This window comes from Teleopsis dalmanni, chromosome 1 (assembly GCF_002237135.1).
Source record: "Teleopsis dalmanni isolate 2A chromosome 1, ASM223713v2, whole genome shotgun sequence".
NCBI classification, from domain to species: domain Eukaryota; kingdom Metazoa; phylum Arthropoda; class Insecta; order Diptera; family Diopsidae; genus Teleopsis; species Teleopsis dalmanni.
The window spans coordinates 91,748,431-91,763,396 of NC_051846.1; the positions used below are offsets into that span (position 1 = coordinate 91,748,431).

Genomic DNA, 14,966 nt, shown 5'->3' on the forward strand with positions numbered 1-14,966 from the left:
TACTCCATCAGTCTGATTACCTCCTGACTGGGAGGTGGTTCAGTAGAGTCGTATGGTAGATATGCTGACGCCACGATAAAGGTATTTGCATCACTCCGTACTCTTACCGTAGTAAGATCTGGTGAGCATAGATGAGGCAATTGGATGCATTGTATCTCCTTCCTCACCATTATGCATGTCCTTATTTTACCAGCTGCCTGTGCAAAGAACAGCGTGGCAACTGATGTACCAAGTCCCTTAATAGCCTTTTGAACAACCTTTGTGTTTTTCTGGTATGGGCCCACCCGCCGCCCTAACGGTCTACGCAGACCCGCTAGCCCCATACCAGAGGCGTTGTCTTCCTCGTCGTGCATTCTTTTAGAATTTCACTTTGGCTTGATCAAGACCACAGTTGAGCCTACCCCCTGCGATCTTAATCACCTCCGCATCTTCTTTCGGGCACCACACTGTGAGCCTGACGCCAGCACTGCTCGCTTCGCCAAACTTGTTGAAGTTAGTAACCCTCCACTTCGAACACAGCTGTTTTGCTTCTGCAGTCTGCTAAGAATACTTTCCTTGCCTACGGTAGAGTCGTACACAAAAATGAGTAATCTCCTTTCGTTGCGCAACGCTGTTAGCGTATCAGCCGTCAGCTTAGCGTCAGGCTAGCGTTGCTAACAAATCCTACTATGTCACCTATTCCGCCATCTAAGGACTCCACGGCGTTCAACAAAGATGCTTTAAAAGCACCTAAGTGTTTCTCGCCAAGAGGTCCTCCGATCTTGTGGCTTTTGGAGCCTTGTGCTTCTCTCTTCTTCGCTTCTGCTTTTTCCTCTTGTTCAGACGGATACGCTCGGCCAAGTCGAAATCAGTCTTTGTCATGTTTCCTACCGTTTTGGTTAAAGGCTCAGCCTCTTGCGGGGCTTCTTCGTTCACCATTTTGTTGGTCTCATGACCGTCATGCGTTGTGGTATCTGAAGCTAAGGCTATCAACTCGGCCTGTGAGGCCTCATTGTCCGCATTATCAGCGTCAACCACTTCGCCTTGTGTTGGTATAGTTAAAATTTTTTCGTCAATTTTGATTCCCACGAGTTGCGAAAGAGAAATATGTCCACCTGCGGAGAGCTTCGCATTGCACAGGTAAGGCTGTTTAAAACAGGGAGGTCGTCAGGTGTCCTGAGTTCGCTACTAAGACTGCTTCTACCCCAGCAGCCAAGTAACTGTTAACCCAATATCAACGTGTATATCATTTGTGTACAAGAATTTTACGCGGTCAATTTTTAAAAAAATTAAATTTAAGCAATCTTTTTTTTGGTATATATACCGGACAAGAGCAATTCGTGATCAAGAAAATTTAAAGTGATTTATTTAATATTAACTAAACCAAGTGATCCTGTAGTTTACTTCTTATTTAACCTTTGAAGATAATATTTATGTTAACAAACGCGCAGTCCATATACGTTTATGGGATCATTTCTTTCGCCATCGTAACTTTTACTTTAATGAATTGGGCAGTAATTATATTGATAAAAGGGACTTATCTGTGAATCCTTCGGTGGTGATATTATAGATGCTTGAGTGATAATCTGCTGTGATGTGGTTTGCATACTTCTGGTGACTAATGATTGTAGCTGATGCTGCTCAAACAATCTAATAACACTCAACAGAATTGAAAAGTACCCGATGCATCTTTAACTAACACCATTGCTGTTGCCAAAAGCACCACTGATTTTACCCGAGCAGAAGTTTCGTCTGGAACTAGTGCATTAGTGTGTACATGACTTAGAGGTGATATTGTTTGCTCACATAAAGGTTCCATATTAGATGATGCACCAGTATTATGTAAAAGTGAATGATGTCGTTTTTTGCACATTCGGCATGAATACGTTGATGGACAATGTGTGCTAATGTGATCTTTCCGGAGACAATTAAAGCATAGTTGGATTTGCTTCACCTGTTGACATCGATTTTCAACTGATAGAGCTAAAAAATTTGGACAATTAGTAATATAATGACCAGGTTTTAAACAATATACACAATGAATCTGACTTGTAGACTTTTGTTTCGTCATTAAGATGTGCTTGAAAGGTTTACGAACACTAGTATGCTGCAACTCTTGGTTGATTGTAGCCTTTGGCTTGGCCTTTGCTAGTACCATTAATTGTTGACATCGCCTGTCAAGCATCTTGCAACATTCCAGCCAAGTTGGTAGTTTCGTATAGTCGTGACATTAATTCCATTTACGTTTCGTCTCACTATCCACTTTCGTCATCACCAAGTGAATCATGATTGCATCACATATCTGTTCGTGTGATCCCAGTGACTTAAGCGAACTATATAAAGCCGAAACGTTGTCCACTAATTGGCGAAGTTGAGTCGAATCAGGTTTAATACATTGTGGTTCATCAAAAAGTGTTGCAATGCCTTCCAGAAATATGAGAGGATCATTGTCGTATCGCTCTTTGAGTCTTTGGAGAGCCTTCGGATAGTTGTCTTCCGTTATCTGGAACGCCTTTACTGTAGCTAACGCTTCGCCTTGAAGGCACGATAACAAATGGTTGAATTTTTCAGTTGATGTCAAGAGCGAATCACTATCTACAAGGTTTTGAAAAATATGTATAAAATTTTTGAATTCAAGATATTTGCCGTCAAACTTAGGCAACTTTAAATGTGGCAATCTGTTTGACGGCAGCTGCGGTAACGAGAAAGTTTGCTCATGGTAGCTTTGTCTCCTCCGTCCATCAACTAATGACAATATTAAACATTTTGTACTTACGTACAGCTCATCGATGTCAGAGCGCGCTGAATCTGTAGGACAATATCGCTCTATCTGATTCTGGTAGTAAGATACCTGCTTATAATATGCATCTAGCATCCCAAGTCTACACTCCAATTCCGTTGACGATAAAGTTTTGTTGTTCTCAACAATATTTTTAATTCGCGTTATACTGCCTTTTGTAGATGCTCGCTGCTGTTTTAATTCTTCTAATGAAGGCAGTGGCGGCAGAGAATTTGAAGCTGTAGTCGAATTGTTTTCGGCAGCGCTGCTCGCTGCTGCATTATTAGAATTTTGCATCACCGAAAGCAAATGCATCACCGAAAATAAAACAAAAAAAAACCAACTAATATTATGAAGGTTAATAACCTGAATGATTGTCAAGGTTATTGTAAAATTAAACAACTGTTGTTTATTTTTAAGTTTTAAACAATTTCTGATGTAAGAGACTATTAATATTAAGTTATTAATATTAATTGGAAACACCTTTAGTCTTTATTTATATCAAGTCTTTAATATAAATTGAATTTAATTTGAAACACTTTTAGTCGTCATTTATATCAAGTCTTTAATATAAATTGCATTTAATTTGTGTGAAACACTTTTAATATTTAATTTATCTTAAGTCTTTAAAATAAATTTAAGTTAATTTCAAACACTTGTTTCTAGGCACACTACGGTCGTGTTCTGTCACGGTCGCCAATGATCGAAAACTATTTAATTTAATAGTTTTTTCAGTTCTTTGATTTTATATAAAGACAGTAAAATCCAAACGCACCTTTTTTGTTGAGAGGTTCACAAACCACAGACTTTATTCTTAAAACATATTATTAACAATAGCAAAAAAAACAAAACAAATGGAAAGCTGCGGCTATTAAAAGCTTTTTTTTAGTTGTAAATAAATGTTAAATAATTGAAATTAAAATAAGTATAAGAGAACCCAGTTGACTTAACACTACGAATCGAAAAAAAAAACTATTTCATTACGTTTCTGTTAAATTTTGGCTTTACCAAAATTTCTGCATTTTAGACATTTTCTTTAAATTATTCTCTCATATATTTTATTCACATTAACTTCACGGAACTTAATACAGGGCACTGAATCTCGCTTGTCAACTGTGTATTTTGCACCAAAAACTAATTGTTGCAATTTTTTTAAGTTATTCTGCATAACAACCACAATTTATTTGTTAGTTAATTATTTTAATGCTTGCAGTTTAAACACAGCTTTTCCATCTGAATTTGCACTGCACTGGAACTTGCTTGATTTATTTGTAATTAATATTATTAATATTATTTGTAAATTTTATTAGTTATTTTGATTGACAACAAACAATTTGTTTATTAGTTATTTTATTTCAATATTTGCAGTTTAATCACAGCTTTTCCATCTGAATTTGCACTGCACTTGAACTTGCTTGATTTTTCCCCGAGTCAATTTGAACAGCGCGGTGATCCCGACATGTATCCACCAAGTTAGACGAGCGAGTACAGCCAAAACTTTTCTGCACTTTTGTGTCAGCTTCAAAAGTAACGTGTTTGCTGGTCACGTTTCGTAGTGTCAGCACATTCCACGTTCACGTTGTGTGGCCATTGCCTTCTGCATAGTCCCATCCTACCGCATCGTAACATGAGACTTAATACAAGGCTGTTCTTATTTATTTATTTACTGTCGGTCAAACCATTTTCCACACACCCTATTGGCATGTACCAACAACAACAAGCGCGAATTATATTTGATTAAACTTAAACAAAACTTAAGTTTAATGCTTACTTTATTAAATGAATCTTAAGACTAACTTATATCTAACAACTTTGCTTATATTTGCAGTGAGGATTCAAAGTATCGAATCCTGATAAGACAATTCGTTGTTTGGTTAGGCTGAACAACAATAATAATATTTTTAGTTACAATGTTTAGTTGAAGATAATAGAATATAATAAAGTATAATGTAGATCTTTCGTTGTTTGATTAGGTCGAACAACGATAATAAAATGTTTAGTAGGATGCAATGTAGATGTTTGACCTAATCAAACAACGATAATAAAATATTTAGTATAGGGACAAGATAAGAGAATGTAACTCCTCTACTCCTTGATTCGAAGTACTCCTGGATATCGTTATTATAAATGTATGTGAGAAGTAAGGAAAGAAAAAGAAAATTATACAATTCCATACTTTCTTTTAATTTGGTTTAGTTCGATTTCGTCGACCTTATTGTCTTGAATATTATTTACAATTCTTATTTGGTCTTTTCTTTTATAAAGATATAACACAATTATAATGATAAATACAATTATTATACCAAATGTAATACTAATTCCATAGGATACTTTTTTGTGAAAATACAATTCTTTTATTTCTTTTATATTTTCAAATTTTTCTAAATGAATATTTTCAAATTCTGGTATTTCTTGCGTTAATGAGTTACCCAATTGTAATTGATATTTTTCGTAGAATTCCATTTTTTGGTAATTATATTCAATGTTTGAAATTTTTATTTGACAGTTTGCAAAATTAATTAAATTATTTTTATTCAAAACTACTTTCCTTTTTGTACAATTTTGGGATAGGCTTAAATTTACAGCATTTTTTTTATTAATATAGAATCATCTTCAATAGGAATAACTTTTGTTACATTGTTTATTTTATATTGGCATGAGATAGAAAATATACAACTCTTACTTACTTCTAGTTCCTTGAGCAAGGTATTTTCTTTATAATTATAATATTTTCCGCTTATGTTTACTACTAATTCGTTTTTTCCTACAATTTCTAAATTAGATTTACATCTGTCGTTAGATAGTTTTTCGGAATTTTGATACAAATTATAATAAAGATTAATGTGAATTTAAGTATCTGTAAATTTAGAGGGTCTTTTAATGTTTGATGTGTGAACTAATTTTAGGATTCTGAACAACGACGTTCACTAACAAACTATAAGTTCCTTACCACTGGTGGGGGGAACAATATACGAATGCGGAGATATTGATTGTAACTCAATAACTGATTTTATTTACAATAAATTGGTCTTTTATACAAATTAAAATGCAATAATAATTGCAAGATATATAATTTTTACTTAAACTAATTTATTATTTAATTCGCACAGATTGCTTACTAAGCAACCTATGCGTGCGCTTAACTTATGACCTAATTCATACTATTTTGTTGATTCGTCAACCAAAAAATTAAGCAACAGGTGTGAGCGATTAACTCATGACCTAGTTGTTAGTTTTTTGTTGATTCGTCAACATTATGCCGTCTCTGAGTTGGTATTACAAACTGGTTTAGATTTGGTAACCTCAGCAGGTTGTTGATTAAGTACACGACCAAGCAACATCGTTTACGCCAAAAAGTGTTGTTAACACTGTTCCTAATATTCCTCGGGGACTTCTTGTAACTGATAATTCTGCCGTCAACAATCGATCAATGGTAGTTCTTAAGATGCGCCCTTCATGATTTAAATTGGAAACTAAATCGTCACATTGTATATAAGGATTGACAGCCTTTGACTTGGTACACAACATTGTCATTGTTTTATGGTGTTATTAACGTTCCTTTGATCTTGAATTTTGTCACGGATTGGAAATGTGATAGTGGTTCTTAGTGTTCCTCTTTGTATTTATGGTGTTATTAACGTTCCTTTGATCTTGAATTTTGTCACGGATTGGAAATGTGATAGTGGTTCTAAGTGTTCCTCTTTGTATTTTTGCTTTGCCTTATCCTTCAATGAATAATCCTGATTCGGGATATGTTAATGTGGGTGTTGCTAATGTAGTTCCTAATGTAAGGTATGCCAACAATATAGCAAGAACTGTCGATTTTGATTGCCTAGCCGATAACCATTGTCGTCGCGTTCTAGGATCTCCTACAGTAGAATTTGTCGGAACTACTTCTTTATTTCTGACAATGTTTCCCAATGGTAACATATTTTGAGTGTCTGAATCTGCTTTGGTTGATGTTGCTTCAAACCCATTACATTCTTTAACTGACTTTGGGAACTTCTCTTGATTTGACGGAATATGATCTTCTTTGACATTATCAGTGATTAGCAGAGAACATATTTTTTAGATCGTACGTTTTACTATCCCTTTTTTGGGTTTTAATTGTAGCAACTCGGGTTAAGCCATCTGTTCCTTTATGAACTTCTATGATTCTGCCTAGAGGCCACGTTGATTATATTAATGTTTCGTCCTTCAATAGAACTAGTTGACCAATTTCTAAGTTTGGTATCGGTTTTGTCCATTTGTATCTCTGTTGTTGAATGTTTCTTATGTAGTCTTGGAACCACCGTTTACAAAAGTCTTGCTTTATTTTCTGCACAATCTTCCATCTTTTTAGGCTGATTTCTGTAAAGTTAATAAGACTATCATGCGCTGGAGTCATCATAATACTGTTCAGTGATTGTCCTGATGTCGTTTTTGCGGACGCGTCAAGCACCACTCAAACTTTTGTTGTCGTGCTGTCTTCTTTAATAACTGAATGATGCGGCAAATAATATACCTTTGTCTTTGGTTTTTCATTAACTTCTTTCATGTGACCCAGCTTAATGTATTCTTGCATAAAGTTCACATACTCTTGCTTTAGTGCTGAATTCTTCTCAAGTCGTTCTTCTAGTGAAAAGAACCCTTTCAATGCCATTTTTCTGGACTCACCTAACGTTTCTCGATCATTTTTTAGCGGTAACCTAACGATGTAACGTTCTGTTTTATCGCGAATGCAAGTTGAATCATAATGTCTCTCACAACGCCTTTCTTCTACTGTTCTTGTTCTGCATTTGGAATTTCCTCTAATTCCCTAAACCGTTTTAAATACTCGTCGCTGTTGCCGCAAGCCATGGTGCACAACGTTATTTTGTTTGTGATTGTACGCTCTACATCTAAAGGTCCTGATAATATCCATCCAGTGTGTTTTAGTGTGTTCATAGTGTTTTAATAAGATTTGGTTTTATATGTTGTATTATAAATTTTTCCTAGCGCAGCGAGGCGGCTTTCTTGTTCGCAACGAGGCGAATAAAGCTATGTTGCAAATAGGCAACTTAAACAAATGATTAGTGAGACTCAATGTTCTGTTTGAATCTGAATTCTTTATTAAATTTGTACAGTATTTATACTTATTCTAACTTAAACACTAATCTACCTGAATATTATGTTCGCCTAGTAATTTTCATATAAAAATGCTTAATATGCATTTCAATTAATTTAAAAATATGAATATATTATTATTATTTAATAATTACCCGAAATACTAAATAATGAAATTCCAATGCAAGTTAATGCACTTTACGAATTTCATTTGCGCAAACAAAAGAATCAAATTACTTTTCTTTTGCGCTTCTTCACATAGTAAGTGTGTGATCAATGTCTTTGCTTTTGGCATGTGCCAGTAACGTATGTCATCATATTACCATTAACAAATAATTATTTTGTTTGTTAATATGTAGATATACTACAGTGTGTTTTGAGCCATTGGAGAGTTGTCTGGCCCTTTAATTAATCCTTCTTTAAACACTTCTGGTAATACGTCCGACCCGACTTACAATTGTATTTCCTTTGGTTCAGCATACCAAAGATCTGCTAACTGCAATCCATCGATATGCGACCATTTTCCTGGCGTGAATTCTGCATTTGGCATTTTTGATGTTATTTTTGGTAACACTATTGCTTCGATATGACAGTTCTTATTCTTATCATGTATAGATTGAATTTCTAATGAGCATTTGGCTATAACGCTTGTTGTCTGCCCATTGATACCTTTTACATGAGTTTGATAATTGTTCAATGGTGATCTTGCTAATTGTTCTGTTATTATACAAGATTGTGATCCTTGATCAAGAAGCGCTCGTATCGGATTAACTTGTTTTTTAGTCCTTATAATTACTATTGCTGTTGCTAGTAAAACAGTTTTTTTCCTTTTGGATGTTGTACAAAGCTGCCACTTCGGTCTCCGTAGTGTTCTTCAGTGTTGGCATCCTCTGTTTATTTATGTTATTTGTGAATGTTGGTTTGCCTTTAACTTGTTCATGCATAAGATAATGGTGTTTTTTGTCGCAAATTGTACATCTGTTTTTATTCAAGCACAACTTACTAAAATGCCCACTCTGAAGGCAATTAAAACATAATTTGGCGCTCAGAATCTTTTCACGCCGTTCCGGCACCTTCATATTTAGAAACTTTGAACATCGAATTAATTGATGGTTAGTTACATGCGTTTTTGTATTTACAGCTGTTGGTCGAAAATTATTCTTATTTTCGCGATTTGTGTCACGAGTTGCCTCCAATCCTCTAACTCTGCTCTCAATAAACTCGTATAAGCTGTTCAATTTTGGTGTTTGTGTTGATGCTCCTCTTGAACGTTGGTATAACTTTCTGGTTTCACCATCTAATTTTGGAAGTGGTATCTGAATTATTAATGGATCCCAACTTAACGTGCCCACATTTATATTACGTATACCATATAACACTTCTCTAGAAGCATCCATGAATGTTTTTGAATCCTGTGCATTTTCGTTTCTTATTACTCTGAGCGACAATAACTTATTAATAAGACTGTCCACAAGTATTGCTGGATTGTTGTATCTTTGTTTCAGCAGTTCAACTGCCGCTGTATAATTGTTCGCTGTTATTGTTAAATGATTGATTAGCCTCCCCGCAGACTTCCTTTTAAGTACTGCATTCTTTCTACATCCACTAGATTATGGTTTTGTTGAACTAACCTGTCGAACAATTCCCAAAATGGACACCACTCTTCATATTTGCCGTTGAATATTGGTACATTCAACGGTGGTAGTTTGATATTGTTGCTTACGGGTGGTCTTGTGTCTGAAACTTTTTGACTACGAACGTTCAGTTCTTCTTGTAACTGAATATATACTCCTTCGTATATCGATTCCAGTTGAATGAAATCTCCATGGTCTATTGCATCATTGCTGAGCAGGCATTCATCGTGTAATTGTGAAATCTTTGCCCAACAATTCTTTAGTTTGTCAAACTTAAACTGTAACGTTTCAATACTTTTCGTTAAGTCTATTGTTTCTTTGATCTGCAACAGACTTGTACTTAAGATTGCTAAACGTTTGTTCGTAATATCACATGGCTTGGTGATGGTGACCGTCATTGATACTTCTGTCTTGATTCCTTAATGACCAAACGTCCTCTTGCTCTCTTTGACTTAGTATTTTCAATTCATTATTAAATCGATTCTCGATTTCATTCCGTCTTTGTTGTAACTGGCCAAAGTAATTTTTTGTGATATATTCATGATCAGGCTTCAAATTTTTGATCAGATTATCATTATTGTCTTCAAATGCGTCCCATTTCTGACGCATATTTTCCAAACGCGTCTCAAAATACTGCCTTGAGTATCTTGTGGTAAAATCCTTTTTAAAATTTATCCAGATCCTCTGGATTTCACCTTCAATTTCCTTTTGTTGTTGGATAGCTTGGTCTATCTCTTCGTTCTCTATGATGTCCTCTTTTTGTATTTGATTTGTAATTGTTGAAAGTTTCGGTACGCTTCTGCTTGTTTCACTCCGATGTTTAAAGTCTCGGTACTCGCGAACTTGACGGCGGCTTCCCACAATCCTCCGAAATGTTGTGCGCGAAGAGGTATGAACAAAAATTCGATTCCTTCTTGTGCAGCATATGATACCAGCTGGTCTTTCTGTATTTTGAACATTTGTTGCAACTCTTTCAGCTCTCGGCAGGCTCCCATGAAGCCTGCGTTGTCGCAGTAAATTCGCTCTGGCAGTCCTCTCCGTCCCACGAACCTTTTAAGACAAAGAATAAAACAATTAGAAGTTAAATCAGAGACCAGTTCAAAATGTACAGCTTTAGACGTGAAGCAAACGAAAACGGCAGTGTATGTTTTGACTGGTGGTCGACCACGTATTTTTAATGTTGTATACATGGGACCACAAAAATCAACACCTGAAATTATAAAAGGACGCGTTGCTGTGACTCGATCAATTGACAAATTTCCCATTATTTGAGTCAGAAGTTTCGGTTTATAGCGAAAGCAATGTATGCAACTTTTTACAGTTTTACTGCAAGCTGCTTTCGCGTTAACAAGCCATATCTTTTGCCGCAAAATTGACCCTTACGCCTTGGGATCCGCATGACATTTGTTGAAGTGTAGATGCCTTAAGTAAAAATTAATAAAATGGCAATTTTTTGGCATGAGGAGTGGAAACTTGGAATCATAGCTAATTGGGGCATTGAGCAACCGGCCTCCTACGCGTAACAGTGTTACTTTATTGGGGCCACAATTTGTATTGTGCAGGAATAGAGTAAGTTTCTGCATGCCTGGTTTTAACAGCTGTTGCTTTATCAGTGCATATATCTCGGCTTGAAATGCATCTTTCTGAACCTGTTCTACGACCTTTAAGAAAGCGCTATTTAATTCTTTAGCACTTGGGATTAGTGATATCTCTTGTTGACATTTCATAGCACGGTTTATGAATCGGAGTATATACGCAACAATTCGCATGAGCTTCATGTATAATGACTGAGCAGCGACCAGTTTTAAAATTGCGTTTGAGGGCTCTTCCGATACGATAAACAGTTCTTGTTTTCCTTGTTTCTAGAGATTCTATTTTAATTGGCCACTTGGCAACATTTTGTGACAGTTTGCCAAATTGAACTGACTAGTTCAGTAACGTTACATCCACTGGATACTATGTCAGCTGGATTCTGCTGTGACTGCACGTGTCGCCACGTTATATTAGTTGACCATTCTTGTATCTCTGAAACCCTGTTCGCCACGAACAGGATGCGTTTTGATCCAATGTTGTGTGATTGATGAATCGGTCCAAAAAGTTGCCTCGTCGATGTTGTGATGGAACATTAAACGGATTCTATTCCACAATTTGGCAAGCAAATGTGCAGCGCATAACTCTAACCGAGGTAAAGATTTGGTTTTCAGTGGAGCAACTTTTGATTTAGCAGTAAGCAACTCACACTTGAGACCATTTGACGTCTCACATCTTACATATATACAGCAACCATATGCTCGCACTGATGCATCAGCGAAACCATGAATTTGGCATTTAACATTAAATTAAATTTAGTTGCTTCAAATCATTCTTAAAGGCCTGGCAAGCAGTGTCAAAACGCATGGGTATGGATTCGTCCCAGTCGAGTTTCTGTAACCACAGTTCTTGCAATAAAATCTTAGCTTTCACAACAATTGGGCACAATAAGCCAAGGGGGTCGACTAGACAAGCTGATATCGATAAGATATTTCTTTTTGTTGCACGCAAATTTAGGTAAGTATCGTCCAACTGAAATCTAAATACATCTTTTGTGATATCCCACTGTATGCCTAGTACTTTCGTAGTATCAGTATCGGTTATATTCAATGATTTTTTCAGCTGTTTATTGTCCTGATAGGTGGAGTGGTTTGAGAACCATTTAGCTAACTGGAACCCAGCTGTGGCCAGATTTTGTGTGACTTGTCTTCGAATTATTTCGAGTTCATTAAATGAGTTCATTAAATGACTCTGCACCTGTTAGCAAGTCATCAACATAGAAATCGGTTCGAATAACATTGGAACCAATTCGAAGCGCTGATTGATTAAGATCACTTAGATGGCGTAAACATCGAGTTGCTAAAAATGGTGCAGACGATGTTCCGTATGTTACAGTGTTAAATTGGTAAGTCTTCAATTCTTCGTTTGTACTTTCCCTCCACAGAATGAGTTGAAAGTCGCGATCTGCCTCGTCAATCAAAACTTGACGGTACATTTTAGTAATGTCAGCAGTTAAAGCATATTTTTGCATATGGAAACGGAGTAATGCTGTGTATAATTCTTCTTGTATCGTCGGACTCACCAGTAATATGTCGTTTAATGACAGTTGAGTTGATGTTCTCGAAGAAGCATCGAAGACTACACGAAGTTTTGTTGATGTACTTTGTGGTCTTAATACGCACTGATGTGGTATAAAGTAGTGGGGAGATACAGAGAAGTTACGAGTTGATAAAGTCATGTGACCTAGATTTACATATTCTTTCATAAAGTCCATACATAAATCATGCAGAGCAGCATCTTTAGACAGTCTGCGCTCTAGCGATAAGAAACGACTCTTAGCTGTCTCAAATGACAGCCCAAGGTACCTGGAATCAGACTTGAAAGGAAGTGAAACTTTAAATCGCCCTGATGGTAAGCGTTGCACTGACGACAAGAATTTATCCTCGCAAAGTTTGTGCTCAGGTGTGAGCGTGGCGGTTTTTGCACTATTGGGATTTCTTCAAGTTCCCAAAATTTTTGCAACAATGAACTGACTACAATGTCATCATCTTGTGAAACAGTTAAGGCATTAGCATGGGGTTCAATATTTCTATTGCTTTGAAATTTCCCAGACACAGTCCAGCCGAGTAATGTTTTCTGCAGCGTGGGAAGATTCGGACTTTGTTTTATTTGTCCGACAGATAGAAGTTCGAAAAACGTTTCAGCACCAAGAAGAAGATCAATTCTTTGTGACTTGTAGAAATATGGATCAGCAAGCTCAATGTTTGCCGGAATCTCCCAACTGGCGGTAGAGATATTATGATTTGATTGGTAGGTGGATATTGTTCGCAATAGCCAAAAGTCGGCTGAGAATTCATGAGAATCGCCTCGCGATCTCTTTGTAGCATGTAACTTTTGCTTTACTGTGGTATTTATTTTACCAATTCCAATTAAATTAAGGCATCCCTATAGTCGTCAGTAGGATCCAGGTCAAATATTTTGCTCTGGTATTGCATCGCTTTGTCAATGTACGAGTCAAGTATTTCCAATCTACACTCTAGCTCACTAGGACTTTTTGCAACATTGCCTTCTAATAAATTTGCCTTTAACCTTAAAATGTCAGCAACTACTGCTTCTCGATTATGGATCAAGGTATCTGCCCCCTTTGGAGATTACAAAGACTGTGATCGCTTTTTAGTAGGCATTTCAAACAATAAATAATCGCAAATAACAACAAATGAGGAAAGAATTTTGTACTGAGTAAATGGACGTGCTTCACGTTTAGCTGTATTGTATTTAAGAAGTCGATGAAGTCGAAGTTGATATGATGTAATTAATGTATATTTTGTTTGTCGTTAATATAATGCAATATAATATGAATGATATATATTTTATTTGTTGTTAATATAATTCAATATAATGTAAGTAATGTATATTTTTTTTTTTTTTATTAATATAATGCAATATAATTGTCATCAATTTACTTTTTTTTTTTTTCAAAAAAGAGAGAGTGCAGATGGTAGTGCTGTTAGGATGCTATGATGAAGAAAATAATTAAATTTTATTTAAGCAACAGTCCATTAATTGGAGAATTTGAATGAGCAGCGATGTTGGTGAAACAGCAAACTGATGAAATTGTGACGGCACCAGTGCCGTTTATTTAAAGAATAAACGTGGTCCGTGATGCACAGTTGCGGCTTTGGGCAGCGGTGGTGGTGAAGCAGCAAACCAGTAAAATTTTTTTGCGGTACCAGTACCGTTTATTAATAAGCAAGATAAACGTGGTCCGCAAAACACCGTTGCGGCTTTGGATAGCGGTGCCAGTACGTTTAAAAAAACGTGGACCGCGTGGCAATGTGAACTTAGTTTACAAACAAGAAACACTCACGATAAAAAAACAGATTAAAAAAAGAAACACTTTAAAATAATCCCTGCTCGGGCGCCATGAAGAAACTTTAATAGTTTTTAAAGTTTTGTTACTTTTAATAAAAAAAACGGGATTTATTATTTCACTATTTCTGTTTTATTAAAAAAAATTCACTAATTTTAATTGCCACTTGCGCAAACCACTTGCCACTTCAACCAACCGAACCGTCTTTGTTCGCGAGTAAAAGCAGAAGAAAAAATCAAAGAGCAAAAGTTCATTGCACAGCCGTATTACAAAAAAAAGTAAAGGCAAGCGTTGCCATGCAGTTAATTTAAGATGAGTTTTTATCGGTTGAAGTGCGTAAGTGGTGAATAGAGATTAGTATTTAAGATTAGTTCAAAATATGCAAATAAATCAAAACAAATATATTGGTAAATGTCTTAACAGTGTCCTTCCTTTTCAAACGCTTGTGGCCTTTGTTCAGTAGCAGTTTGTAGGCTGATTTGTTAGGGTGATCTTCTAACTTTAAGAGGTACTGACGGCTACATCGAGCAGCTTCTTCAATTACTGTTGATACGCTCAAATCTCTATGAAGGTTGGCGTTTTTTATAAA

At 36.0% G+C, this 14,966-nt stretch overlaps 1 protein-coding gene across 1 annotated transcript; it reads right to left on the minus strand.

The window, feature by feature from the left end:
• Positions 1–2,209: 2,209 nt before the first annotated feature.
• LOC119687617 lies at positions 2,210–3,055 on the minus strand. Its single transcript, XM_038102004.1, has one exon. It carries the CDS (start codon positions 3,053–3,055, stop codon positions 2,210–2,212), a length of 846 nt encoding a protein of 281 aa, XP_037957932.1.
• Positions 3,056–14,966: the final 11,911 nt, after the last annotated feature.

Excerpts from the sequence above, each read along its gene's own strand:
- LOC119687617 (XM_038102004.1), bottom strand. The coding sequence starts at position 3,055 with ATGCAAAATTCTAATAATGCAGCAGCGAGCAGCGCTGCCGAAAACAAT.